Source organism: Mirounga angustirostris, unplaced genomic scaffold (assembly GCF_029215605.1).
Source record: "Mirounga angustirostris isolate CCGP_5_RB_7025 unplaced genomic scaffold, mMirAng1.0.hap1 SCAF_10, whole genome shotgun sequence".
Lineage (NCBI taxonomy): Eukaryota > Metazoa > Chordata > Mammalia > Carnivora > Phocidae > Mirounga > Mirounga angustirostris.
In genome coordinates this window covers 123,426,302-123,450,625 of record NW_026991718.1, presented here as the reverse complement: position 1 = coordinate 123,450,625, position 24,324 = coordinate 123,426,302, and the positions used below count along the sequence as shown (strand labels likewise).

Genomic DNA, 24,324 nt, shown 5'->3' with positions numbered 1-24,324 from the left:
GGGTACTGCGCCTGGTCCAGCCATGGCGAGTACGAGGAGGGGCAGGTCTTTGTGTTCCAGGATGGAAGCCAGTACTTCAGGGCAGGACCCTCACGCTCCAGGAGGGACTCGGTGCTTCCCGTGGGATCCAGTGTTCCGGATCGGACCTGGTGCTCCAGCAAGCACCTGCGCCAGGTGGGATTTGGTGGGCTGGGGGAGCCCAGAGCTCCAGGTGAGACCCGGTGCTCTAGGAGTGACCAACTGCTCCAAATGGAACCCAGCGCTCCAGGCAGTACCTAGTGATCCACGCGGCACCTGATGCTCCAGTAAGAGCCCGTGCTTTAGGCAGGACTTGGTGCTCTAGGTAGTTGGCACTGCAGGGCAGATCTGGGGTTCCATGTAGGACACGATGCTCCAGGGCATGTCTCAGGAGCCTGGGCTCCATGCCTGGGTGTGTGACACTACGTGTCTTCTCTTCAAGAGGAGACACAACTGCACGGAGGGTAAACACTAGACTTGACACCTAAGAGTGTGTGAAATCCTAATGAGACAAGGAGAAACACAGAGAAACAAAGTTGGAGGCACACAGTAGAGAGATGTGCAAAGTTACTGCAGGAGAGAGAGGAAGATTGTTTGATTCAAAGAGAGCTGGACAAACACAGGGAGATCCACACCGGTGTCTGGACACAGACATCACAGCATCACTCAGGCCGTGTCTTCTTGGATGTATAAAGATGCGAGTGGCGGTTTCTATGGCGAGAGCTTCCTCCCACGCAGGCTTTGGCCGTCACCTGGCAGCCAAGGGGCCGGGGGTAGGGCCTGGGACCCAGAAAACCGGCCCGGGCCAGGAATGCGCGGACCTAAGTCTGGATGAAGAGGTGGAAGTTGGTGCGCGTGAACTCGTGGTGGATGCTCTCGAGGAGCGCGTCGGTGTCGGCAGCGGGCTCGGGGGCGCCCGGGGGCCCGGGCCGCAGACTGTACTCCGGGGTGTAGGTGAAGGAGAAGGCGCTGGGGTAGAAGAGGCCATCGGCGCGCACCAAGCTCACGGGCACAGTGATGGGTGTGCGCAGCCAGCGCCAGTCGCTGCCGAAGGCGGCTATGTCGGGCGCCACGCACACCAGGGACCGCGGGCTCCTGGGGTGGCACCGAGGTTAGGGCTGCAGCGACGCCGATGACGCGCACCCGCCCGGTCCCCGCGGCCCAAGGGAGGCGCCCCCAAACCTGTACATGGTTTCGGCCTCCACGTCCCCGAACCACACCTTGAGCCCCGCGTGGAAGTTCTCACCGTGGAGTTCCAGCGTGGCCACGTCGCCCCCACCGCTCAGCTGGGGGAGGGAGGGAGTGGGTGCCGTGGCCGAGAGCCGCCTGCTCTCCCTTGCCAGCCCCTACACCACACCCACAGTCAGATCCCCGCCCGCCAGCGCCCGCCTGCGCCCAGATTTCACCTCCAGGGTGCTGATAAGGGGCACGGGAGTGACTGGCTCCCAGGTCCATGCCAGGCTGGTGCTGAAGGAGAACTCCACCGACTCAGTGCCGATGATGGTCCAGCAAGAGCTGTCGTTGAGCAGCGCCCTGTTTGCCTCCTTGGGGCAGGGGGAGGCCTGGGAGGAGACCCAGGGGATGGTGGCCACCAATATGGGGGAGCCAGCATAGTGCCTGAGCCTCTGCATTCCAGGATCCAGTCCTAAGCTCCGAGCTTTACCTGCCCTGCGTGCGAGCTTGGACAAGACCCTCCCGTTCCCAGAGGTAAATAGGTTCGCTGAACTAGTTGGTTTCTAAAGGTCTATTTTCTTAGGATTCTAGAATCCTTTTTTTTTTTTTTTAACATTGTGCAATTCTACTCTACAGTTTTAAATTCTTTGGGAGGGAATATTGCTCAATGATAATGTTATTTTCTACACATTGGGATTTTATCTCAACATTCTCTGACAATATTCTTTTGGGAGTTATACTGCTTAATAATAATAATAATTTTCCACATTCTATAATTCTATGGCTTAACATTTTATGATTCTAATGCTCTTTGCACAATAATACTCAATACTATTACTTATTGCTATTTTTATTTTCATTCTATAATCTTATCTCCAAACATTCTATGACTCTAATATTCTTTGGGAAAGAGCACGGCTCAATCATCTTCATTCTCAGATTCTGTCCTGACAGTCTACGATTCTAACATTCCCTGAGAGGCAGTATTGCTCAGTAAGCAAGAGTCATTATGATGATGATGATGATGATGATGATCTTATGATCTATGGTTCTCTGTGTTCTGGCTTTCTAGGATGCTTGGTGCCAATACTCTCTACCCCTCACCTGGAATTGCACCACCTTGTCTGTAGCCAGGCATAAGTAAGTGCCAACCCCTCCAGGAGGATCACCAGGAAACTGGAATGCACACTTGTGCAGTTGGGAGATGGGCTCGTCCACGTCGAGGAGCGCGCACTGCTTGGCTACTTTGCGGATGATCTACAACAGAAGTGGTGCAGGGCAGCCAGAGGCTGCCCCCCCCCCCCCAGCTAGCTTTCTACTATCCAATAGCCATGTGAGCACTGGCAGGTTCTCCTCCCCCCACCCCCCACTGTCCACACTTTGCCGCCATCCAGCCCCACAAAGCACTAAGTATCCAGAGTGAGAACAGGTGTCTTTATGACTGCCCTGCCCTTGTGGGTCATACCTTCCGCATGAATCTTTGGGGATCGCCCCCAGGTATGCCCTCCCTTCTCATACCATTGGAGGTAGCGTGACGCCTGTGACCGTGCAGACAAGTCGCACTAGGGAGCCATAGCGGACGTAGCCCTCTCGAGGCGGGAAGTCCCCTTGGGAACAGTGTTCATCAGCTGGCATGAAAAGAGGGAAGGGAAGGAAGGAAGGTTTCAGGGGTTCCAAGCTTCTGCCCCCAGCCCTGCCCTCCTTGCTTCTGGCTCCAGCCCACATCGCACATGGGTCTTGTGGGTAGGGTCAGCATGCACGGAGGGGTCATCTGTGGCCATCCTTGAAGATGTTTGCTCCTGGGGTGGGGTTTGAGATGAGGGGAGAGGGCTGGATATCGGAGCCAGACTGGCTTGGATGAGTCACAGACTCACTGGGACTTTTGGGTAAGCCTCAATTCCATGGGCAGAGTTGACCTTTCTCGAGGGGTTACAGTGAAGGTGAAGTGAACTCAGGCATGCAAAGCGCCCAGCCCCAGGCCCGCAGCTGCGGTTACCCAGGTGGAGCGTGAAGGCAGCCCACTGGCGCGCACTGGCCACGAACGCCCCGTCCTCCACAGAGAGGTAGCGCGTGGACACCGTCTGGGAGCGCAGGCGGTTGAAGAGGGAGACTTTTGAGCCCGAGGATATGCACACTGTGAGGGGAGGTGAAATCAGCACCCAAGCCTGGCTTGGTTCTTTGTACTTGCCAGACAATTTCTGGTCCTCTGTCCCCTGTGTCAGTCCCCTCCTATGCTCACTGGCCTAGACACACTGGGCCTATTTCATGGTCATTTACCTAGTACCTGCTGTAGTCCTGCTTTTGAACTTTGGCCGGTTCATTTGTGCTGCCCGGGCATCCTTCAGTTCAACAAATAATATTACCAAGCGTTCACCAAGTGCTTACTTTTGGGCAGGCACTGTGCTGGGTACTGGGCACCAAAGGGTGAATCAGACCCAGTTTTGCTCTGGAGGACTTCACATTCTCAGAGAGGAGGGGCCTAAATATAAAATTTCAAAATGATGTGGTAAGGGGTGGGTGAAGGAGGGCTTCCTGGAGGAGGTTATACTCTCAGCTGGGGAGCAGGAAGTAGGTAGGAGTTGTTCAAGGCCTGCATAAGCAAAGACCATGTGGTGTGAAACAGCAGTGTGATATTTCTAGGGCTTGACCCTGATCTCTTCCAGCTTATCACACATACTCAGAGCCATGGTTTTGTTTTCTGACTGAGCTTTGACCACCTGGGGAGAAAGCACTGGGTCATCTCCCTCTCTCCCCTCCCAGTGCTAGGCATACTGTAGGTGCTCAATTTATACTTAGTCCAAGTTCCCATCCATTGGATAATGATGATAGCTAACATTTGTTGTGTGTCAGGTACTGTTTTAAATGCTTCATATGTGTTAGCTCATTTGATTCTCTCAACAGTGCTCTGGGGCAGATATTATCTCTATTTAAGAGAACAACTTGCTCCATATCGCAAGGCTGGCGAGTCAGGATTCAAACTCAGGCCACCTGGCTTCAGAATCTGAGCTCCTAACCATCACACTCTAGCACTTACCTGATGCCAAGGGCCAGACAGAGTACTGCCTCAGTCTGAGACGTTCTACGGGGTTTTCAACAGACAGAAGGTAAATATGATGTAGGGGTAGGACCTGGGCTCTGGAGGCATGCTGACTCAAGTTCAAATCCTGGCTGGGTCTCTTCCTAGCTGGGCAATCTTAGCCAAGTCATCTGGATGGTGATAAGCCCCAGGAGTTCATTAAATGAATGGGTGAATGTTCCAGACCTCATTTTCCTCATCCCTGACGTAAGAACAATGATAGTACCCACTTCAGAGGGACCTGATGAACATCAAATAGGATGATTCTTGTTCATGTCGGCCAGGAAAGCTCCACCTTCCCCTAGGTCTTCCTCCACCTCCCTGCCGGGGTAGTGGTGGTGTCCTCACTGTTATTCAGGCCCTGCCCTGTCCCCCTGCCCCCCATTCTCAAAGCCTCCAGCCCTGGGATTTGTCACTTGGCACCCAGGGCAGTATTTATTTCAAACTGTCTCTTTGATAAGCGATGTGTGTCTTTCTCCCCTGCTAGGCTGTGGGTTCCTCCAGAACAGACACTTGTCCTTACTTTACAGGGACCCGGCATCCAGCACAGAGCCAGGCCTACATCAGGCACTGAATAGGTATTTTTGACTAAATTTCCGTCACTTTTAATTTGTCTTTAGCTCAGCACCTGCCGGCCATTTTTGTCCGCTCTGGACGCCCCCTCCCGCCGCCTTTCCCAGGGTCTGGGGTCGGTCCCCTTTCCTCTCTGCGCTTGCTTCTCTAGCTTCTCATTCTCGGACCTCAGCCGCACCCGCTCCCCCAGACCCCGCCCCTCTCTCGGCTCAGACTCCACCTCTCCCACTCTGGCCCCACCCCTCCAGTCTAGGCCTCCGCCCTCCCCAGTTCCGCAGCTCCACACCAGGTGGCACGTCCCCGCCCCGCCCGGTGGCCACGCCCCGCCCGGCTCACGGTCGGTGTTTTTCAGCGACTGCTTCTTCTGCGAGGGCTTCGAGATGACCTTGATGAGGCGGCTGTGGAAGGTGCCCAGCTCTCGGCCCCCTCGGTGCACCAGCCGCAGCACCAGCCGGAAGTGCTTCCTCTTGTCTGCGTCCGAGATGTACAGGGTCTTGGCGCAACCGAATTCCTACGGGGGCGCGGGCGCGGGGCCGTCTCATCCCAGCCCTCCGCCACCAGGTCTTTGACGTCTGCCCCATCAGACGTGACGTGAAGCAGCACGATCCCAGCTCCCGGGCTCACCCTCGAGGCAGAACCCCGGTCCCCCCCGCCTCTCCACCTATCGCTTGGCGTCTTCGGGGGTGAGGGCGTGTGTAAAGGAGCCCTCCTCGCCGAGGGAGGGGCAAGGATGGGAGCAAGAATCGGACCGTGTCCCGTGCGCTCTCACCCTGGAGTCCGGCTGCTCTTCAAAATTCAACTTTTGCGTCTCGGCGGCGCTGCCGGACGCGCCGTCCAGTCCCATGTAACCGCAGACCGTGGGCCCGGTTTCCCCTGCCTGGTGGGCTGGAAAGGGACGCGAGCGGGCTCAGGAAGGACTCAGGCGGCAGACAAGCTGAGTTCTCGCCGCCAGAGGGCGCGGCGAGACTGCGCCTGCGACCGGCCCAGCTGCCAGGCCCCACTGTGCGGTCCCCCAGCCTAGGGAGGCGCCCGGCAGCCCAGGAGTCCGCCCTCACCTTGGCCCTGCACTGGCTTCACCCTCCAGCCGGGACCTGCGAGGTAGACACAGGGCGGGGGGCAGAAGAACCTGCGGAGACATGCAAGCAAGCGCTGGACTCGCACGTCCATCTCCACTTGACCGTCCCTAGACATCTCAAAGGCAGCATAAATGGGGCAGAGTCCCTGATTGCTCCTCCACTTTTCCCACTGCCCTCCCGGGGCTTCTTCATGACTGTGGACCCCATTAACATCTGAACCTTCTTTTATCATTGCCTTCACTCAACCCATTAATCAGTCCTCTCTCCTCCACATTCAAAACACATCCAGAATCCACGGGTCTCACCACCTCCACCTTAATCCCAACTGCCATCACTTTTGCCTGGACCACAGCATCAGCCTTCCCACGGCTCTCTCTGCTTCCACCCCGCCCCCCCACCCAACCTGCTTTGCACGAAGCAGTCACACTCTCTTCTTTCTTTAAAAAGCACGAGTCGATCATGTTACTTGTCTTCCTAAAATCCTTCGGTGGTTTAAATCCGAAGTCCTCACCTGATGTAGCCCCTGCTTTACCTCTCCGACTTTATTCCCTGCAACGTCCATCTCCTTTCCTAATTCCAGCCCCTCTGACTTCTTTTGTACCAGGACAGGCCAAGCTGGTACAGCCTCAAGGTGTGTGCATTTTCTTTCTAATTGGAACACACCTTTCCTGGATTTTCTCCTGTCTGGCTTCTCTTTCAGTTCAGATGTCACCTCCTTAAAAGACCTGTCCACCATCGTGACCTTTCTAGCTAACGTGCCCCCACTTCAGTTTCTGCTACATTGTGCTGTTCTATCACTCTTCTAGCTCTTCTCTCGATCTGGAAGGATCTTGTTCACTGAGGGGACTTTGTGGTCTGTCTCTTCCCCACTACAGTGAAGATGCCTTGAGAGCAGGGGCTGTATTTTTCTGGAGCTGTATGCCCAGGGCCCAGCACTGTCCAGAGAGCCTGGCACCTGATAAACACCCACTAAGTAGTTGTTGAATGAAAGAAGGAATGAATGGGTGGGTGAGTGAGGGAGTGGGGACTGTAGATTCACAGGGAGGTTCCAAAGTGGGGGCTGGTGGGGGCTGAGGAAGAAGGCTCCTGATTGGCCAAGAGTTGAGCCCTGAGCCCTCCCCAGGGTTCTCAAAGGCCCCGAACTGGGAGGCAAGCATAGAGTGGAAGGTGGCCGCTTGGAAGGGCTTGGCACTTACCGCTTCTCATTCCCATAGGACTTCTGGGCCACCTTGGCATGCAGGATCCGCACTGTCTGCTCACACTGTTGCCGCAGGCACTGGCGCACGGCTTCCCTCAGCACCGGGACCCGCTCTGGGGAGGACCTGGGAGTGGGGGCAGGCCGGCGGCTGGACAGCAGTGATTGTTAAGGGGAGAGGTGGCATGGAGCCCAACAAGCAGGTTGAATGAAATGCATAGGGGGGAGGGGCTAATGTAGTTCTGCCCCACTCGGGGTCAGGGAGGGGAAGCGTTAGGCAAGAGAGGGGATTTGGGTGTAAGTCATGGGTTAAATATTTAGGCTGCCAGGTACTCAATGAGGCCTGCACGGAGCCCACCAGGACCACCCAGGCGCCACTCCGCAGGCCTGGCGCCATGCCCCACGCAGCCTGCAGCACTGGAGAGAGGCCCCAGGGGCACAAAGGCCACATTTGTGCCGGCCTTGGGATGGAGACTATGTGAGGCTGCATGGTTTCCTTGCATTTTGAGGGGGCGCACCCCAGTGACCTCTTGATGCTGGGGAGAAGAGTTTTGCTGGACCCCCTGGCCCAGAGTGCTCTCTTGCCTGCCCTCAGAAGCCTGGAAACATGGAAGCGCCCCCCAAACCGTGTCCCCAGAACCCAGGGGGAACATTTGAGCCCTTTGGGGTTCAGGGGGGTCCTAACCCCCTTTCTCCCAAGAGAAGGGCCCTGTTCCTGTCGCAGCGTTCCTTCCCTTGCTTACGGGGCCTCCACAATCCAGGGACGGGGCCAGACAGAGCCCAGCGGCCTGGGAGTTTTGAGGAGCGAGGGTGGTGGGTGGGCCCAAGACTTGAGCAATCGCGGAGAGATCGGGTGGAGGAGTCCGCGAGGGCAGAGATTTGAGGGACCACCACGTGGGGCCCGGGAGCCATGAACCCTGCGGCTGCTCTTCTGAACCCTTCACCCTTCGCGCAGGACCAGAGTCCCGGGCCTCTCCTCACTCCCGGAGCGGGCAGCGGAGGGCAGCACCCCGTCCGCGCCCTCGGAAGCGGGGCCAGGCAGCCGGCGGCAGGAGCCAGGCCCCGCTCCGCCCCTTGGGGCTCTACTCCGGGAAGGGCCTCGGAGGCTTCCGACGCATTCCGGCGGCGGAGAGCGGAGCCGCCCAGCCTCCCGCTGGGAGCCGAATTCCGGCCCCGCAGCTCGCGCCGCCGGCTCCCGGGGTGGCAGGAGCAGGGGCGCCGCGCTGGCCCCGCCCCAGCCCTCGGAGGAAAGGGGATCGCTCCCTGCCGGTGGGAGGGGTCGCAGCCCGCGCTCCCCCTCCCCATCGCCAGCCCCGGGTTAAATGCGGCCGCCGCCTCCGCTCGCTCCAGCCGTCTGGCCGTCCCCACCTCGGGCACGCTGCCTGCGCCGTTACCTGGTCCAATTGCCCGGGAGGCTCTGCCCGTCGGCTCCGCTCTGCGGCCGCGCCTCCGAGCTGTCCGGCAGGCTCAGGTGAGTCAAAGGGCCTGGGGGCGCTGAGGGGTCTGCGGGGGGATCAGGCGTCAAGCCAGACCGGGCGACCGTATTTAACCGCGGCTGTGCCACTGACGGTGTCCCCATCTGACTTGCAGCGGCCTTCTTCACTTCTGTGGGGTCCTTTCCAAGTTGAGCCCCCACCAACAAGGCCACCACGGGGAGGGGGACTTTTCCCTTAATCTCCTCCCTCGAGGAACCGCCAAGAACGTCCCCACGGTGTTTATTCTTCAGCCAACTTTGAGTTATTCACAGACCTCTCCTGCCTTTCGAGCCCAGTCTCCCCACTCTCAGGCATTTCCGAATCTTCCTAACTTTAGGATTAACCCCTCAGAGGAGCTGGGGGGGGGGGGCTCTAGTGTCAGACCTGTCACCACGTTGCCGTGTGACCTTGGGCAAGACACTAGTCTCTGGACCTTATTTCTCCCTGCGTGGAACGAGAGGGTTGGGAAGGTGATGGACTTTGAGGCAGTCTCTATTTTGACTCTCTAGGAATCCCGCGGTGGCGGTGCGCGCCAGGCGAGACGTGGGTTCAGGCCGAGAGCAGGATAAGGGGGAATCCTAATCAAGATTTGGGGGCCCAGAGGCTTCTACAGGTGGGAAAGAACAGGAGGTGGCAAAGGCCCCATTGTCCTGACCCCCATGCTCCCCAGAGGTGCTGGCCCTGGCTATGGCCCAAGCTAGGGAAGGCATTCTGCACCCTCCGGTTTCCAGCGGCAGCTGACACATCTGGCTTACTCAACCTCCCACCACCGGCCCTGCCAGAGGGATTTTTGTTCTTCTACCAGGCCTGAAAGGCGAGGGCGGAGAGGATCGGAAAGGCCGCCTGGAGTGAGGGAGCTGCAGGCAGCCGACCTTGCTCAGAATAGGCCCATTCACGGAATTGGGGGGTGGGGGCGGGGTAGAGGGGCTGCGGTTGGGTTAGGGCAGCTGGTCCCCTCTGCCAAGAAACAAGCAACAGAAAAACGGCTAAGGCAGCTTCAGCATGGGGTGGGGGTGGAGCGGGGTACAGAGCAGTGGGAGTGAATGTAAGGAAAAGAGGTTTAGTGACTCCTAGGCGCCAGGTTGCTAGGCAGCCAGGCAGCCCAGAGGGGAGAAGGGGAGCCAGGAGTCCCAGGTTCTAGTCGCAGTTTCCTTTGCAGCTCGGCGGGCAGCCTTCTTGGGCCTCAATTTTCCCATCTGTACATGGGAATCCTTTGGGATTATCAAGGGGCGTCGCCAAGGGCAGTGGAAGAGTGAGCGCTCACCTGTTGCCCGTATAGGGTCCATGGCCGCACTCGGGCCTCACTCACCGCCCTCCGGGCGCATCCAATGCAGCTGTCCCCGGAACCCTGTGCGCCCCTGCTCCTCGGCCCTCGTGCGGGATATATCCTGCCCCGGGCTTATCTCCAAGGCCTCCGGGCTCCTGGCCACTGTTTGCTCTGGGCAGGGGCACCTGCTAGGCAGATGTGGGCTTCCCACGGCCACCCAACCAACGCAGCCAGTCCCAGGAAGACGCCCCCTGGCGGCCTCTCCTGAGAGCAGGAGGGAAACAGAGGTGCCAAACTTGCGTGGTGGGTTTTGGCCTACGTGCTGCGGGTCCCCAACCCCCCAGCCGCGTGAAAGGGCGCGTCTCTCCTGGCGGCCTGAGGCTGGGCGGTGCATGTCTGAGTGTGTGCGTGCGTGTGCGCGCGCGCGTGAGTGTGTTGGAACGACAGCCACATAGAAGCGCCTTGTGTGAGGAGAGGAGGGGGTCGAGGTGGGGAATGGCTGGCTTTCGTCTGCAGACGTTCTCCCAGGAGGAGAGCGCGTGGAACGGATCTTTGGAACCACTTAAGCATAGGACGGCACCGTGGCGAGAATTGCCGAGAGGATGAAATGTCCGAATGCATGAAAAGCATTTAACACTGTGCTCGGTATTTAGAAAGGCATTTTTTCTTTTTCATTTATTTTTGTTTTTGTTTTCTTTTAGGGGGCCTTTTTCTTTTTAAATGTTATATTTTTAAAATCTACTTTCTATTTATTTTTTATTCTGCAATTCTGCAAAGTAGAATTCCTTGTATTTCCCAGCACTGTAATGCAGTACTTTTTTTATTATGACAAACTTCAAACATACACAAAGGTAGAGAGATTAGTAAAATAAATCCATGATCCTTCTCCCCCTCCAAGTGCCCATCACCCAGAATAAGAGTTCCGTAAATATTATTGCTTTGCTTTTTTCCTTGCACCCTCCAGGATCCGACATTTCCGTTCCCTGCCACCCAAGCGCCATGAGGGGCCTTCTTTGCTCGCCACTGCCCATGTTGCTGTTTCTTCTTCAGCCCTGGGAAACCCAGCTCCAGTTTGCAGGTGAGTGGGGCTCAGCCCTCACCAACAGGGGGAAGGGAGCAAAAGCTGGTTCTCCGTCTGCAGCCAGCTAGGTCTGCTGGGGAGAGAAAAAGCAAAGGCTCTGAAATCATAAAGGGGCGGGGTTCTAGTTCACAGCTTCCCCTCTCTGGGACTCAGTTTCCTTATCTGTAGGATGTGGCTTAGAGGTGACAAAGTTGGGCTCATGCAAAACCGCCCATTTGGTGTTTAATTTTAAAAAGTTAATTGAAAAATCAGGAGACTTCACATACAATTCCCGATTTGGGACTTCTCTTGAAAAATCCAAAGATCTGTTAACTTGGGGTCCACATGGCTGCATGGCAGCATTTGGCTGGAGGAGGGTTACAGGTGTCCGCCAGCCTAATCCAACCAGTTCACTCATTTATGTTGCCTGCCTGGTCCCCTATAGACATTTGAGTTTGCCACATCCCTTCGTCCACTCCCGAATTGGAGAATGCCTCCTCAGAATAGCCCTAAGAGCTGATAGAGAATTGGGGGAAATCTGGCCCAGGCCCTTAGCAAATGCTGGATGAGTGAATATATCTAACTCGCATTTGTTAGGTTAATTCTGTGCTAGGCGCTGTTAACGCCGGGATAGCACTATTTCGCCCTGGGTTTCCCCGGGGATCTCCTCCAAGATGAGGTTTTGCAGACCTAGGAAAGTCCTTCCTGATCTCCTCGAAGGTCCCAGGTGTCGGTCGGGGCCCCTGGATTTGGTGTTCGTGATTGACAGCTCGCGCAGCGTGCGCCCCTTTGAGTTCGAGACCATGCGGCAGTTCCTGGTGGGCCTCCTCCGCGGCCTGGACGTGGGGCCCGATGCCACGCGCGTCGGCGTGATCCAGTACTCGAGTCAAGTGCAAAGCGTCTTCCCGCTGGGCGCCTTCTCGCGCCGCGAGGATATGGAGCGCGCCATCCGCGCGCTGGTGCCGCTAGCTCAAGGCACCATGACGGGGCTGGCAATCCAGTACGCCATGAACGTGGCCTTCAGTGTGGCCGAGGGCGCGCGCCCCCCGCAGGCGCGCGTGCCGCGCATCGCTGTCATCGTGACCGACGGGCGGCCCCAGGATCGCGTGGCTGAGGTGGCGGCGCAGGCGCGCGCCCGCGGCATCGAGATCTACGCAGTGGGGGTGCAGCGCGCCGACGTGGGCTCCCTGCGGGCCATGGCGTCTCCCCCGCTGGACGAGCACGTCTTCCTCGTTGAGTCCTTCGATCTTATCCAGGAGTTTGGCCTGCAGTTCCAGGGCCGGCTCTGTGGTGAGTTAGGGGAGCGCTGGAGCGAGGCGCGGACCCCGCAGCCGCTTAGACGCCCCTTCCCACCTCGTAAATAACATCCGGTCCCGGGAGGCCCCGCCCACTCTAGCGCTAGCCCCGCCCGCCAGATGGTGGAGCGGCGCTGGGCTCCCTCAGGCTGTGTCAAATTCCAGCTCTGCCCACTTTTGCTTAGGCTTCGCCCCCAAGAAGCAGCATTTAGCGTGCCTGCTCACCCGGATGAGCTGTTGTGGTTTACCACAGGCCTAAGGTCAAACTCCAAAATCGCCCCTCGACACAGAAAGCACCGCCTTTCAAAGCTGAGAGCAACGGCCCGCCCGAAAGAGTCATGACCCGCCCACATGGGCATGGCCCCGCCCACCCTCCTTTTAGCTCCTCCCACAGTGCTGCAGGTCTGTTCTAGTCACACCTTGATTCCCCCCACCTTGATTTAGTACCTCTCCACCTCCTCTACCTTACCCCTGTGCATTCCCGCCCTATCCCATTGACGCATCTAGCCCGGTGACCCCTTCTGAGCCTATTCGTAGGAGCTACTCAGGCCCTATTCTTTCCCTAAGCCCTCCCATCTGGATTGGCCCTCTCAAATGAGGCTTGTCCCCTCTAAAGCTGTCTTCAAGCTTGGTGCCTGCCTCTGACCCCACCCAGCATTTTCTTGTTGGAGGGTTCTGCCCATCTGTCCCTCGCTGATTCTACTGTTGTGTGTCCTCAGGAAAGGACCTGTGTACTGAGGGGGGACACGGCTGCCAGCACCAATGTGTCAGCGCCCCAGGCACGTTCCACTGTGCCTGCAACCCTGGCTACCAGCTAGCTGCAGATAACAAGAGCTGTTTGGGTGAGAGCTGCCCCTGCCCTGCAGTCTCACTGCTCCTGAGTCTTCTGTGGCTCCCCATTGCCCCAGCATCAGACCAATGAGTCTGGAAGGGCTTTTGGAAGTAAAAGTTCAGCGCCCTTACTTTATGGGTCTAAGAAAGGGAAGGTATTGCCTGCAGCCAAACAATTCCTTGGTGAAATCTTGACTCCTAAGGTTAAGGGTGCTTTCTACATCATTGTCTCCCTTATTTCAGGCTTGCCTCCTACCTGGCTACAATATGCCTCCCAAACTTGTTTATGAATTCTCGCGTACATATCTTCTTACTGTTTCTGTTACTTAGACACTCACTGTTGGGGTCTTCAGTTAGGGTCTCCATACCCCTCCCCACCCCTCTATATACATTGCTCATTTCTGCTCCTGCATCTCAGCTCTTTCTGGACTGCCCTTGCTGCTTCTCTCTGCAAATGCTTTGAGTCCTGGTTCTTCATTTTGTCTCCTAAAAAGCTACGGCACACTATGCCTCCCGTATAAAATTGGGATTTGCTTTTTTCTGTGACTGTGTGTCCACTCCTTTGATCATGAGGCAGCTACCGTTCTCGGAGTGCTGATTTAGTATTGGACAACGCACTTGAAGCTCTCCATACATCATCTCTCAATCTCACGACAACTGGGGAAAATAAGTCATGTGTTCCCAATAATGCAGATGTCAGCTGGGGTCTTCTTATTTCTAGAACTTAGAAAAGACTGGCTTGAAGCCTCATGTGATGACCTCTGAACATTTGAATCTTTCCCCAACATCTCCGGGAATTCCCCAAGTGCTTGCATTCTATGGTCACCTCTCACTCTGAGCTTCTGCTGAATTCATTTTATGGGTCCAGTTTCTCAACCCGCACATGCTGGTCTTGTTCTATGCATATAAATCAGCCTCTTCCTTGGTTTGCACACTTATGCACACAAGGGCATGTGTGTGTTTATATGTAAGTCATGCATATGTCCATTTTACTAAAGATGGGGGTGGCCAGAGGTGTGCATTACGTCTAAGTGAAGTCAAACATACGTACACAAAAGAAACACCTACTATTAATAATTTCGTATTAGATACCCTGATCCCAAAGCCCTGTCACCCCATTAGCAGTGATTTTTCACTGGCAACCTCAGCCCACACAGGTACTCATGCTCACACTCTCTCTCTTGCGCTTCCTCTCGCCACTCCCATCTCTTCTCTAGGAACCCCAAATTCTCACTTTTTTTGTGCAAGGCAATCTGCATCTCCCCAGTCCCTATTTTCCAGCTCTGGGCTGTCTTTGCACATCTACACCATCAAGATACTCAGCAGGCGATAGTTCCCTCCTTAGAAGGAAGCTGTAAATAGCAATTGCACTCTTCCATTATATTCCCATTTTGCAGATGGGTAAACGGAGGCTCAGTAGGTAGTGGCAGAGCCTGGTTCTCCTCCATAAGTCAGTGAGCATCTTGAGGGCAGGGGACCTGTCTTCTACAACTGTTGATTCTTGTTCTTATGCCTGGCTTAGTAACGGGCACATTGGGATGCAGCTGGGCCTTGAGTCGGGAGAGCCACCTGGGCCACTAAGAAGGAGGCCTGTGCTTGTAGAAACCAGAGATGCCTGGGTCACCCAGTCAGGATCTTGGGGGGTTGGGGCCCAGGCATAGGTGTTTTTAAAAAGCTCCTCAGATGGGGGGCCTGGGTGGCTCAGATGGTTAAGCGTCTGCCTTCGGCTCAGGTCATGATCCCGGGGTCCCGGGATCAAGCCCCACATCGGGCTCCTGGCTCAGCTGGGAGCCTGCTTCTCCCTCTGCCTCTCTCTCTCTCTGTCTCTTATGAATAAATAAATAAAATCTTAAAAAAGAAAAAAAGCTCCTCAGATGATTGTTCTGTTGGGGCTGAGAAGTGCAGCCCCACCCAGGGCATACGCTGACCTCACCTCTTCCTCAGCCATTGACCTGTGCACTCAAGGGACCCATGGCTGTGAGCACCACTGCATCAGCTTCCCAGGCTCCTATTTCTGTCGCTGCCGAGCTGGCTTTGTACTCCAGCAGGACCAGAGAAGCTGCAGGGGTGAGCACCCTACCACTAGCATCCTGGACTGAGGTCCCTGATGGCTCCAATCAGAAGCGACACCTTTGCTCTCTCTCTTCCTGCCCACCAGCCATTGACCACTGCAGCTTTGGGAACCACAGCTGCCAGCATGAGTGTGTTAGCACATTTGCTGGGCCACGGTGCCACTGCAGAGAGGGCCACGACTTGCTGCCCGATGGGAAGAGCTGTGAGGGTAAGGAGGGGTCTCTTGTGTTTGTGCAGAGGGGCAAGGGATCTTGGCTGGGGGAGTCCACCCTGACTCATCCTGACTTGTCTCTCCTTGAAGCCCGGGACCTTTGCAATGGTGTAGACCATGGATGTGAGTTCCAGTGTGTGAGTGAGGGCCTCTCTTACCGCTGCCTGTGCCCCGAGGGCCAGCAACTCCAAGCAGATGGCAAGAGCTGCAACCGTGAGTGATGGCTGGGAGGGTGTTCTGTCTGGCCCTGCCCCACTGCATCCTCTGAGCATCCTCGATTCTGCCCTTGCTGTGGCCCAAGGGTACGCTGTGAATGTGTGTGTGTTGGTGATGGTGGGGCAGGGAGTGGAGGGCATGCCGTGTCCTGCCTCCATCTCTTTCCCCTTAATCCTCTACCCTGCTGCCAAGGTTAATATCAAAAGTACACATTTGATCCTATTTCTCCCTCCCTCGAGAGTCTTCTGGGCTCGCCTGTGCTTACCCCTGAGCTCAGATGCTTTACCCCTGAGTTTTTCAGATGGTGGGTGCAGCCCCATTAGTGGATAATGAAATCAAATTAGTTTTTTTTTTAGAAGATTTTATTTATTTATTCATGAGAGACAGAGAGAGAATGAGAGAGAGAGAGAGAAGCAGAGGGAGAAGCAGGCTCCCAAGGAGCAGGGAGCCCGAGGCGGGACTCGATCCCAGGACTCTGGGATCATGACCTGAGCCGAAGGCAGACGCTTAACCGTCTGAGCCACCCAGGCGCCCAGTTTTTTTTTTTTTAAAGGAGAAAACAGAACTTATTGCATGAGGAAAGAGTAAGTATTGTTTCATGAAATTCAAAATTCGAGTGTGTCATTTTGTATTATTATTGTTACCGTGGGGTGTGGTCAAAATTTTGAAACTACTGCCTCACCTCGTCTCAGCCAAGCCCGTCAGCAGGTATCCTAGCACACCTGCTCATCCTCGAGGAACAAATCAGATGTTGCCACCTCCATGTAACCTTCCTCGCCTACTCCAGGAAGGATGAATTATTCCTACCTTGGGGCTCCCTACGTGGCCCTCTCTTCGAGCACTTTCCTTGGCTGCAGCATAGGGCATGTCTGACTGCTCTGTTCTGTCCTGATTTCCTTAGGATCAGGGTTATGTTCATTTCCTGTTGAACCCCCTTCGGGGCCTAGCGAAGTCCCTGATTCAGAACGGGGGAGGGAACATTGTAGAGCGATTCAGGAGCATGGGTTTTGGGGTCAGACAGACCTGGCTTCAAATCCTGCTTGGCCACTGCAGAGAGGGCCACGGTGCCACTGCAGAGAGGAGTGGAGTCTGGAGCCAATCACCTTGTGCTTCAGAACCGAAGGTTATATGAACTGGGGATAATACCCAAGATTATTGGGAGGATTGAGAAAAAATATATGAAGCACCTAGCCCAGGACCTGGCACATGGTAAGCCGTCAAATAATAATGTTTTTGTTTTTATTTATTTATTTTTTTTATTTTTTATTTTTTTTAATAAAGATTTTATTTATTTATTTGAGAGAGAGAGAATGAGAGACAGGGAGCATGAGAGGGAGGAGGGTCAGAGGGAGAAGCAGACTCCCCGCCGAGCAGGGAGCCCGATGTGGGACTCGATCCCGGGACTCCAGGATCATGACCTGAGCCGAAGGCAGTCGCCCAACCGACTGAGCCACCCAGGCGCCCTTGTTTTTATTTATTATTGTGACTGTTTATATATTAGCAACAAATACTTTTTCAGTATATTATGGTTGATACATTTATTATTGTCATAAAGTTTTATTAACTTATTACTATTACTACTATTATCTAGTACAGTGCCTGGCACAGGAAGGACTACACGCACGGTACCTGTTACGCAATAAATGTGAATGCCCCGGTGGGGAGATGGTTGCCGCCAGGCCAGGATCTGGCGCCCACTCGAAGCTCCCCTCACTACGCAGGGTGCCGGGAAGGCCACGTGGACCTGGTTCTGCTCGTCGATGGCTCCAAGAGCGTGCGCCCGCAGAACTTCGAGCTGGCGAAGCGCTTTGTGAACCAGATCGTGGACTTCCTGGACGTGTCCCCCGAGGGCACGCGCGTGGGGCTGGTGCAGTTCTCGAGCCGCGTGCGCACCGAGTTCCCGCTGGGCCGCTATGGCACGGCGGCCGAGGTCAAGCAGGCGGTCCTGGCCGTGGAATACATGGAGCGCGGTACCATGACAGGGCTGGCGCTGCGCCACATGGTGGAGCACAGCTTCTCCGAGGCGCAAGGCGCACGGCCCCGCGCCCTCAATGTGCCTCGCGTGGGCCTGGTCTTCACCGACGGCCGCTCCCAGGATGACATCTCGGTGTGGGCCGCGCGCGCCAAGGAGGAAGGTGGGCTTGGCGCGGGATGCACCAGCCTGGGGTTGGGTTGGACGCCGGAGGGGGTCTTCACTGAGGTCTGGGGCGCCCCCTGTGTCCCCCCCCCCGCCCCCGCCCTCCGCCCTCCGCCCTCTGCCTTGTAGGCATCGTCATGTACGCCGTGGGCGTGGGCAAGGCGGTGGAGGAGGAGCTGCGCCAGATCGCCTCCGAGCCCGCGGAGCTGCATGTGTCCTACTCCCCTGACTTTGGCACCATGACGCACCTGCTGGAGAACCTCAGAGGCAGCATCTGCCCGGGTGAGCGCATCTGACTTCGCTCAGGGCCCAGCCGCCGAGCTTTCCCCCTTCTATCCAACCCTATCCCCTTGGTAGAGTTATAGCCAGGGGTTGGACTCACTACACAGAGCCTTGTTACTCAAAGTGTGGTCCGTGGACCAGCAGCAGAGCCTTGTTAGAACTGCAGGCATTTCCAGAGCTCTCCAGACCGAATGAATCAGATTCTGTACTTTACCAAGACCCTGGGGTGATTCCCAAGAACGTCAAAGTTAAGCACTAGACTGGGCTGGCTACCTGCCCCTCAAATTAGTGGGTGTTCACAGTAATTGGAGGAACTTTTTCAAAGGCATGCCAAACTCCTTGCTAGCAGAGTTACATCACATATTCCTTTAACGTGTTAGAATTCAACTACACAGACCTGGCAAAGTGGCAGGACTGAGAGTGTTCCAAGTATGCAGACATGTATTTTTTTTTTTTTTTTACAATATCACCCATAAATTTAATCCATCCACTTCATCTGGTGCTCAGTTGAAGAAGAAGGGACCAACTCTATCTGTGAAGGAGAAGTGGGCTGTACTTTATAGGTCATATAGGGAACTTCTCGGGGGTAATTTTCACCGCAGAGTCTTTAGACTCTAACCCAGGTCAGAGATGTGACTCTTTCACATTACCAGGCCCTCCAGGGCTAGGTTCAGTAGAGCAGGGCTGGCCCAGAGAATCTATAGTTTAAAAAAAATAGTTTTAAAATATATATGTGTGTGTATACATGTGTGTATCTACACACAGGATACATACATACACATACACACCTACCTACCTCTCCCCGCCCCCCCCCAGGCTAACTCTAATAATTAGCTAGGATATTACGGGGGCACTGGATTTGCTACTCTGTCAGGGCCCTTCCTGTCCTGACTCTTATGTCCCCTGAAGTGTGACTTTGGGCAAGTCACTTAACCTCCACCCTTACCATAACTTCTCTCTTCTGTAACAGGGGAGGGTGCTGGCTGCCCAAGCTTGCTTCCAGCTCTAAAATTCCTAGAGAAATCTGGGCTCTGTGGTTGAGGCTCTTCACCAATCAGCTCTATGACTTTGGGCAGAACTTTCCCTTTCTCTGGCCCTTGGTTTCCCCAGCTGTGAAGTTAGGAGTCTTTGTAGGACTGTTATCAAGACCATTGATGACATATCATACAGCAATTTGCTAAGGGTCCACCGAGACTAAGAAATCACTCTTAAATTGTAAGAGCAACTCTTTTGTGAAGGCCAAGCACCAGGTATTGTGCTGTTATATGAAAAAGGGCACATGTTTACAAAATTTTGGTGAATCTAAGATACCATCCATTGTAAGACTATCCATTATTATTTACTGCTAAGAAAAAATAGGTGCTGAATTTAATTGTAAGGCACATTTCAGAAATGTGATTGATTTCAGAAATGCTAGAATGTGTGTGGAGGTAGACTTGGATCAGTGGTTTTTTGTTTGTTTGTACCAGTGGTTTTTAAACATCAGTGTGCATCAGATTCACCCAGAGGGTTTGTTAAAACACCATTTGCTGGGCTCCAACCCCAGAGTTTCTGATTCAGTAGGTCTGAGCTTGAGTCTAATAATTTGCATTTCTTTTTTTTTTTTAAGATTTTATTTTTATTTATTTATTTGAGAGAGAGAATGAGATAGAGAGAGCATGAGATAGGAGAGGGTCAGAGGGAGAAGCAGGCTCCCCGCTGAGCAGGGAGCCCAATGCGGGACTCGATCCCGGGACTCCAGGATCATGACCTGAGCCGAAGGCAGTCGCTTAACCAACTGAGCCACCCAGGCGCCCCAATAATTTGCATTTCTAATAACTTCCTAAGTGATAGTGCTGGTGCTGGTCCAGGGACCACACTTTGAGAATTCCTGGTCTAATTGAAATACACAATAAAGTGTACACTTGAGCTAGGTAGTACACTAGATCTTCCCTCTCTAATAAGGTATATGTGCCCACTGACTTTAAATTACTTTTAAAAAGTTAAAAATTTTAGTTCTTTAATCGCATTAGCCACATTTCAAATGTTAAATAGCTGCATGTGGCTTGTGTGTTTGGCACTGGGCAGACCAGAAACAGAATATTGCCATCAATGCCTGAAGTCTCATTTGGAGAGTGCTGCTGTCATTTGGACCCTTGCTTCTCAAAGTGTGGTCCACAGACCAGCAGCGTCAGCATCACTTGGTGCTTATTAGAAATGTGGAGTCTCAGCTCCTTCACCGTTCAGAATCAGAATCTATATTTTAACAAGATCTGGTGATTCCAGTGAGCACTAAGGTTTGAGAAATACTCTTCTAAGATGTGTACACACACTCACATCCCCCATAGAATCCTCAGCACCACCCAATGAATAGCTTTTCTCACTGTATCCGTTTTTACAGACAAGGAAACTCAGGCTTAGAAAGGTTGAGTGAGTTTTGCAGTATCTCACAGCGACCTAGCTGGTATTCATCCCAGGTCTGTTTGAATGCGAAGCCCATATGCTCAGCCACAGGCGGGTGGAGGGGCGGAGGGCCTTGCCAGGGCCGGCTCGCCCTGCTGCAGATTCTCATTCCCCTGACTCTCTGCGCCCGGCTGGCAGAGGAGGGCATCGGCCCAGGTACAGAGCTTCGGAGCCCGTGCGAATGCGAAAGCCTCGTGGAGTTCCAGGGCCGCACGCTGGGGGCGCTCGAGAGGCTGACGCAGAACCATATCCTTTGGGCCCCGGGGCCCGGGGGCCCGGGCTGCGGGGGGCAGGGTGTAGGAACCCCCGAGACCCCCAGCGGCCTCCTTAACCGCTCACTGGCCCAGCTGACGGCGCGCCTGGAGGATCTGGAGAACCAGCTGGCCACCCAGAAGTGAGGGCCGCCAGGGCCGGGAGCCGGGCAGGGGCGCGGCCCCGCGGACTGTGCCCTCGGGGCGCCGTCGAGGCGCCGGGGCCGGGCAGCTCCGGGGCCCCGAGGACTTGGGCTGTCGGGGAGGGGGCGCTGGCGGGCTCCCAGCGCTGCGCTCGAGCTGGCCTCGCCTGGACCAGAAGCCGGACTGCGGGGGACCGAGGGGCGCGCTAGGTCCGCACGCCCTCGCTGCGTGCTGCGCTCATTCTTTGTTGGATTTCCTTTTTGTTTTCTTTTTCTTAAAAAAAGTTTTCTTTTTCTTTTCTTTTTTTTTTTTTTTTTGGTTTCCACGGGGTCGGTTTGTGGGTCTTGCTGTGCCGCCAGGGGGAGGGGAGGCCAGACGCCGGTAGGTCCGGCGGCGTCCGGACGGCGGCTCCTCGGAGAAAGGCGCATTGTGCGGGGGTCGGGCTGGGGGGCAGGGGGCCGGGCGCTGCTTTCCCCCCTTGTTTATTCAGCCGCGAACAGACGGCTCCTTATGCGGGCTGCGGGAAGGGAGGGGGCTCAGCGCGAACCCTCCGGGTTTGAGCAAGACTGCGCCCCTCCATCCCCCAGCGGATGGAGCGCTTCGCTCTCTGGCCGTGCCTATCTCGTGGTGCCCCCCAGATCGGGCTGAAAAGCTGCTAGAACTGGGATGGGGAGTTGATGAGAAAGCGAGAGACAGTCATGAACCCCTAAATGGACGGGGTTGGGGCGGATAGGTGAGTGTCGCTTGGATTTTATCTCCCTCCTGCGCTACGAAGGAAGAAGAGGAGGCCAGGATTTGTGGCCAGCGCTGCCGCTCAGGCTGTGACCCACCCTCTTCATCCCCCGCACCCGCCAAAACAAAAGCAAAAGCAAAAGCCAACCCTCTATCAGGAAAGAGCCCAAGTGCATGTAAGAAATTGCTAAGATTAAAATACTCAGTTTCTCCAGATTTTGGCCGATTACTCTGGATTTGTTTCTTTATCTGTAAAATGGGGATTGAAACTGTTACCCCCAAGTGTGATGGTGAGAATGGAGAAAGTTATTCCAAGGCATCTGAACTGTGCCTGGTACTTATTAGGCCCTCAATGAATGGTAGCTATTAATCTTATAATAATAGTTAACGTATTTTGTCTTGGGCGTTACTCTTTCACATTACCAGGCCCTCCAGGGCTGGTGTTTTCATTTTATCCTCAGACAACCTTATGAGGTAGGAATTATCGCCTTTCTCATCCCCATTTCACAGGGAGGAAACTGAGGCATAGAGAGGTTAAGTAAGTGTCCCAAGATCACAGAACCAGTAAGAAGCGGAACCAGGGTATATTAGTTTCCTAGGGCTGCTGGGGCAAATTGTCACAAATTCAGTGGCTTTACACGACACACATTCATTACCTTATAGTTCTGGAGGTCAGAAGTCCAAGAAAAGGGGTTGGCAGGGCTTCACTTCTTCCGAAAGCTTCTGTTTTCTTGCCTTTTCCAGCTCCCAGAGGCTACCCAATTTCCTTGGTTTGTGGCCTGGTGTCACCTCCACCTCTCCTTCTGGCATCACACCTCCTTCTGTGACTCTGACCTTCCTGTCTCCATTTTACAAAGACGCTTGTGATTATACTGGGCTGACCCAGATAATCCACGCTAATCTCCCCATCTCAATCTCTGACTTCATCACAGCTGCAAAATCCCTTTGCCACATAAGGTGACATATTCACATGTTCCAGAGATTAGAGCATGGACCTCTTTGCGGGGGGGGGGGGGGGGCGTTATTGTGCCTACACACAGGTCTGAAACCCCACAGCCTGACCTCAGAGCAGACCTCTGAAGCACGTCTATGCCTGGCACCTTGCTAAGCTTGAAGAGGGAGAAACAGAATTGAGAAAAGCCCACGGTGGGGGAGGGGGGCGGGTAGCTCAGGGCTGAGGGGGTGAGGTGCACCTGACTATTGCTGCAGCAGAAGGAGGGAGGTGAGAAGGTGGAACAGGTGGGTAAGGGCAGGGAAGCAGGGAGAGATCCTGGAGGAGGAGACCAGGAGCCCAGACCTAGTCCATGGCTGGAGTTCCTGCTGGGCATGAATGTGTGTGGTCAGGAGTGACTGGAGTGTGGGGGAGCAGGAAGACTGAGATCTTCCCCACACAGGAGCGGCAGGTGAGCTCAAGTGCTAAGCACAGTGCCTGGCATGTTACCTCATCGGCACATCAGGCCTGGAGGACAGAATTGCCTGCCCAGGGTCACGCAGTGAGGGAACCCCAGCCGGGTGAGGCAGCGGCCTGGGGAGTCTGATTAGGAGCGAGTCCTCAACTGATGAGGGGAGCACTTCGGGCAAAGGGCGGCTCCCTCCTTCCCTCCTGCCCAGAACTGGCCAGGACCACCTTCTCTGGCTTTTCCTTCCTCGCCAGTTCTTTCCTCTTGCAGTCTCCCTAGTGGCCACTGGATGGCGCCCGGAGCTCTGACTTGGAGGTGGGTCCCAGAGCGCTAATAGGCTCTTGGCACCTGGCGCTTGGACTAATGAACCAGGTCTGCTCTTCTCCATAAGATTCTCCTTTCCTTTGAGACCCCTTCCCCGCTCTGGGAGACCCACAACCCCAGCCTAGAAGCTGCTTCTGTTCCGTAGGCACTGGCCATACACTCCTGGATTTGTGGACCAGCCCTGCTACTCACCAGCTGTGTGTCAGGTGTTGACAGCTGCTGGTTCCCCCGTCCATCTCCCAACTTGCCCTCTCTCTCATTTCCCTTTCCTCTTATCCCCTTTAACCTCTGGATAAGAAAGAATGTCCCACGGATGGATAGCTAGCCCTTGCTTCTTTGTTTGCACCCTCCTCCTTCAAAGGATAGAAGACTTACAAAGGGCTCATCGGTTCAGCAAAACAAATATCCATTAACCCAAGAACAGAAAATCAGAATCTAAGTAACAGTGGAGGAAGAGTAACACAGCCAAGCAAGCTTAGGTGGCTGAACAGACACTGGTCTTCAGGAGAGGAGCCCGAACAGACACTGGTCTTCCTTGAGTCCAGGCAAGCAGGGAGGTTTTTATGTGGCTCTCAGAATCTGGTAAGTCTGGCCACAGGGCAATTATGTTTTGGGGGACTCTTGAGCCCAGGTATCCTGGAGGGAACTCAGAGCCCTCAGCCTTCTTGGTTCCCTGCAGATTTGAATATTTAAAAAGGACAGCATCTTCTGCAGTGGTTGACCGAGAGGTCACTCATGGAGCTGTTTCTTATCCTTGGTAATGAGCACTAGACCTGGTCTCGGATGGGAAAGCCAAGGGCAGGAAGGGCAGCAGCCTCAGCCAGTCATTCTGACACCTTTCTGAATTCCACCCTTCTCTGTTTCTCCATGATTTTTGGTATTTCTATCTTTCTATTCTAGCTCAAAGCTCTTCTCAGTTTCTCCAGTTAGCAAAGCTGCTCTCTCCAAGAGATATCTACCCTTCTGGGTCTTTGGACCCAAGATAGCGAGAAAAGGGAAAGGAGAGAATTATCAATCACAAAACACCTACAATGTGCCAGGGACCATGCTATGCCTTGCACCTGCACCATCTT

At 54.7% G+C, this 24,324-nt stretch overlaps 2 protein-coding genes across 7 annotated transcripts; one reads left to right on the top strand and one right to left on the bottom strand.

The window, feature by feature from the left end:
- Window positions 1-711: 711 nt before the first annotated feature.
- On the bottom strand, window positions 712-9,872 carry RBPJL (recombination signal binding protein for immunoglobulin kappa J region like). The gene is made up of 12 exons (XM_045885832.2): window positions 9,851-9,872; window positions 8,506-8,614; window positions 7,113-7,238; window positions 5,896-5,966; window positions 5,610-5,725; window positions 5,177-5,351; window positions 3,188-3,325; window positions 2,710-2,819; window positions 2,296-2,448; window positions 1,425-1,580; window positions 1,201-1,304; window positions 712-1,113 (listed from the first exon to the last, which is right to left on the bottom strand). Exons 1-12 carry the CDS (start codon window positions 9,870-9,872, stop codon window positions 840-842), a joined length of 1,554 nt encoding a protein of 517 aa, XP_045741788.1. The 3' UTR covers window positions 712-839.
- MATN4 (matrilin 4) lies at window positions 8,027-21,743 on the top strand. Of its 6 annotated transcripts, XM_045885830.3 has the most exons (11): window positions 8,027-8,582; window positions 10,818-10,931; window positions 11,634-12,203; window positions 12,928-13,050; window positions 14,984-15,106; window positions 15,198-15,320; window positions 15,414-15,536; window positions 17,261-17,674; window positions 17,806-17,958; window positions 20,539-20,646; window positions 20,740-21,743. In XM_045885830.3, the coding sequence occupies exons 2-11, from the start codon at window positions 10,853-10,855 to the stop codon at window positions 20,796-20,798; spliced, it is 1,875 nt and encodes a 624-aa protein (XP_045741786.1). In that variant the 5' UTR covers window positions 8,027-8,582; window positions 10,818-10,852; the 3' UTR covers window positions 20,799-21,743. The 6 variants fall into 6 exon arrangements, with proteins under 6 accessions (XP_045741786.1, XP_045741787.1, XP_054366099.1 ...); XM_045885831.3 differs by lacking the exon at window positions 14,984-15,106; XM_054510124.2 differs by having other exon boundaries at window positions 20,539-21,743.
- Window positions 21,744-24,324: the final 2,581 nt, after the last annotated feature.

Bases quoted from the DNA above. Each gene is read 5' to 3' on its own strand.
- RBPJL (XM_045885832.2), bottom strand. From the start codon at position 9,872: ATGGACCCTATACGGGCAACAG. The intron at 8,615-9,850 runs GTGAGCGCTCAC...ATCCCCCCGCAG, and splicing joins GGACCCTATACGGGCAACAG to ACCCCTCAGCGCCCCCAGGC. The intron at 1,114-1,200 runs GTTTGGGGGCGC...GTGCCACCCCAG, and splicing joins GAGGCCGAAACCATGTACAG to GAGCCCGCGGTCCCTGGTGT.
- MATN4 (XM_054510124.2), top strand. From the start codon at position 10,853: ATGAGGGGCCTTCTTTGCTCGCCACTGCCCATGTTGCTGTTTCTTCTT. The intron at 10,932-11,633 runs GTGAGTGGGGCT...ATCTCCTCGAAG, and splicing joins AACCCAGCTCCAGTTTGCAG to GTCCCAGGTGTCGGTCGGGG. The intron at 15,107-15,197 runs GTGAGCACCCTA...CCTGCCCACCAG, and splicing joins GGACCAGAGAAGCTGCAGGG to CCATTGACCACTGCAGCTTT.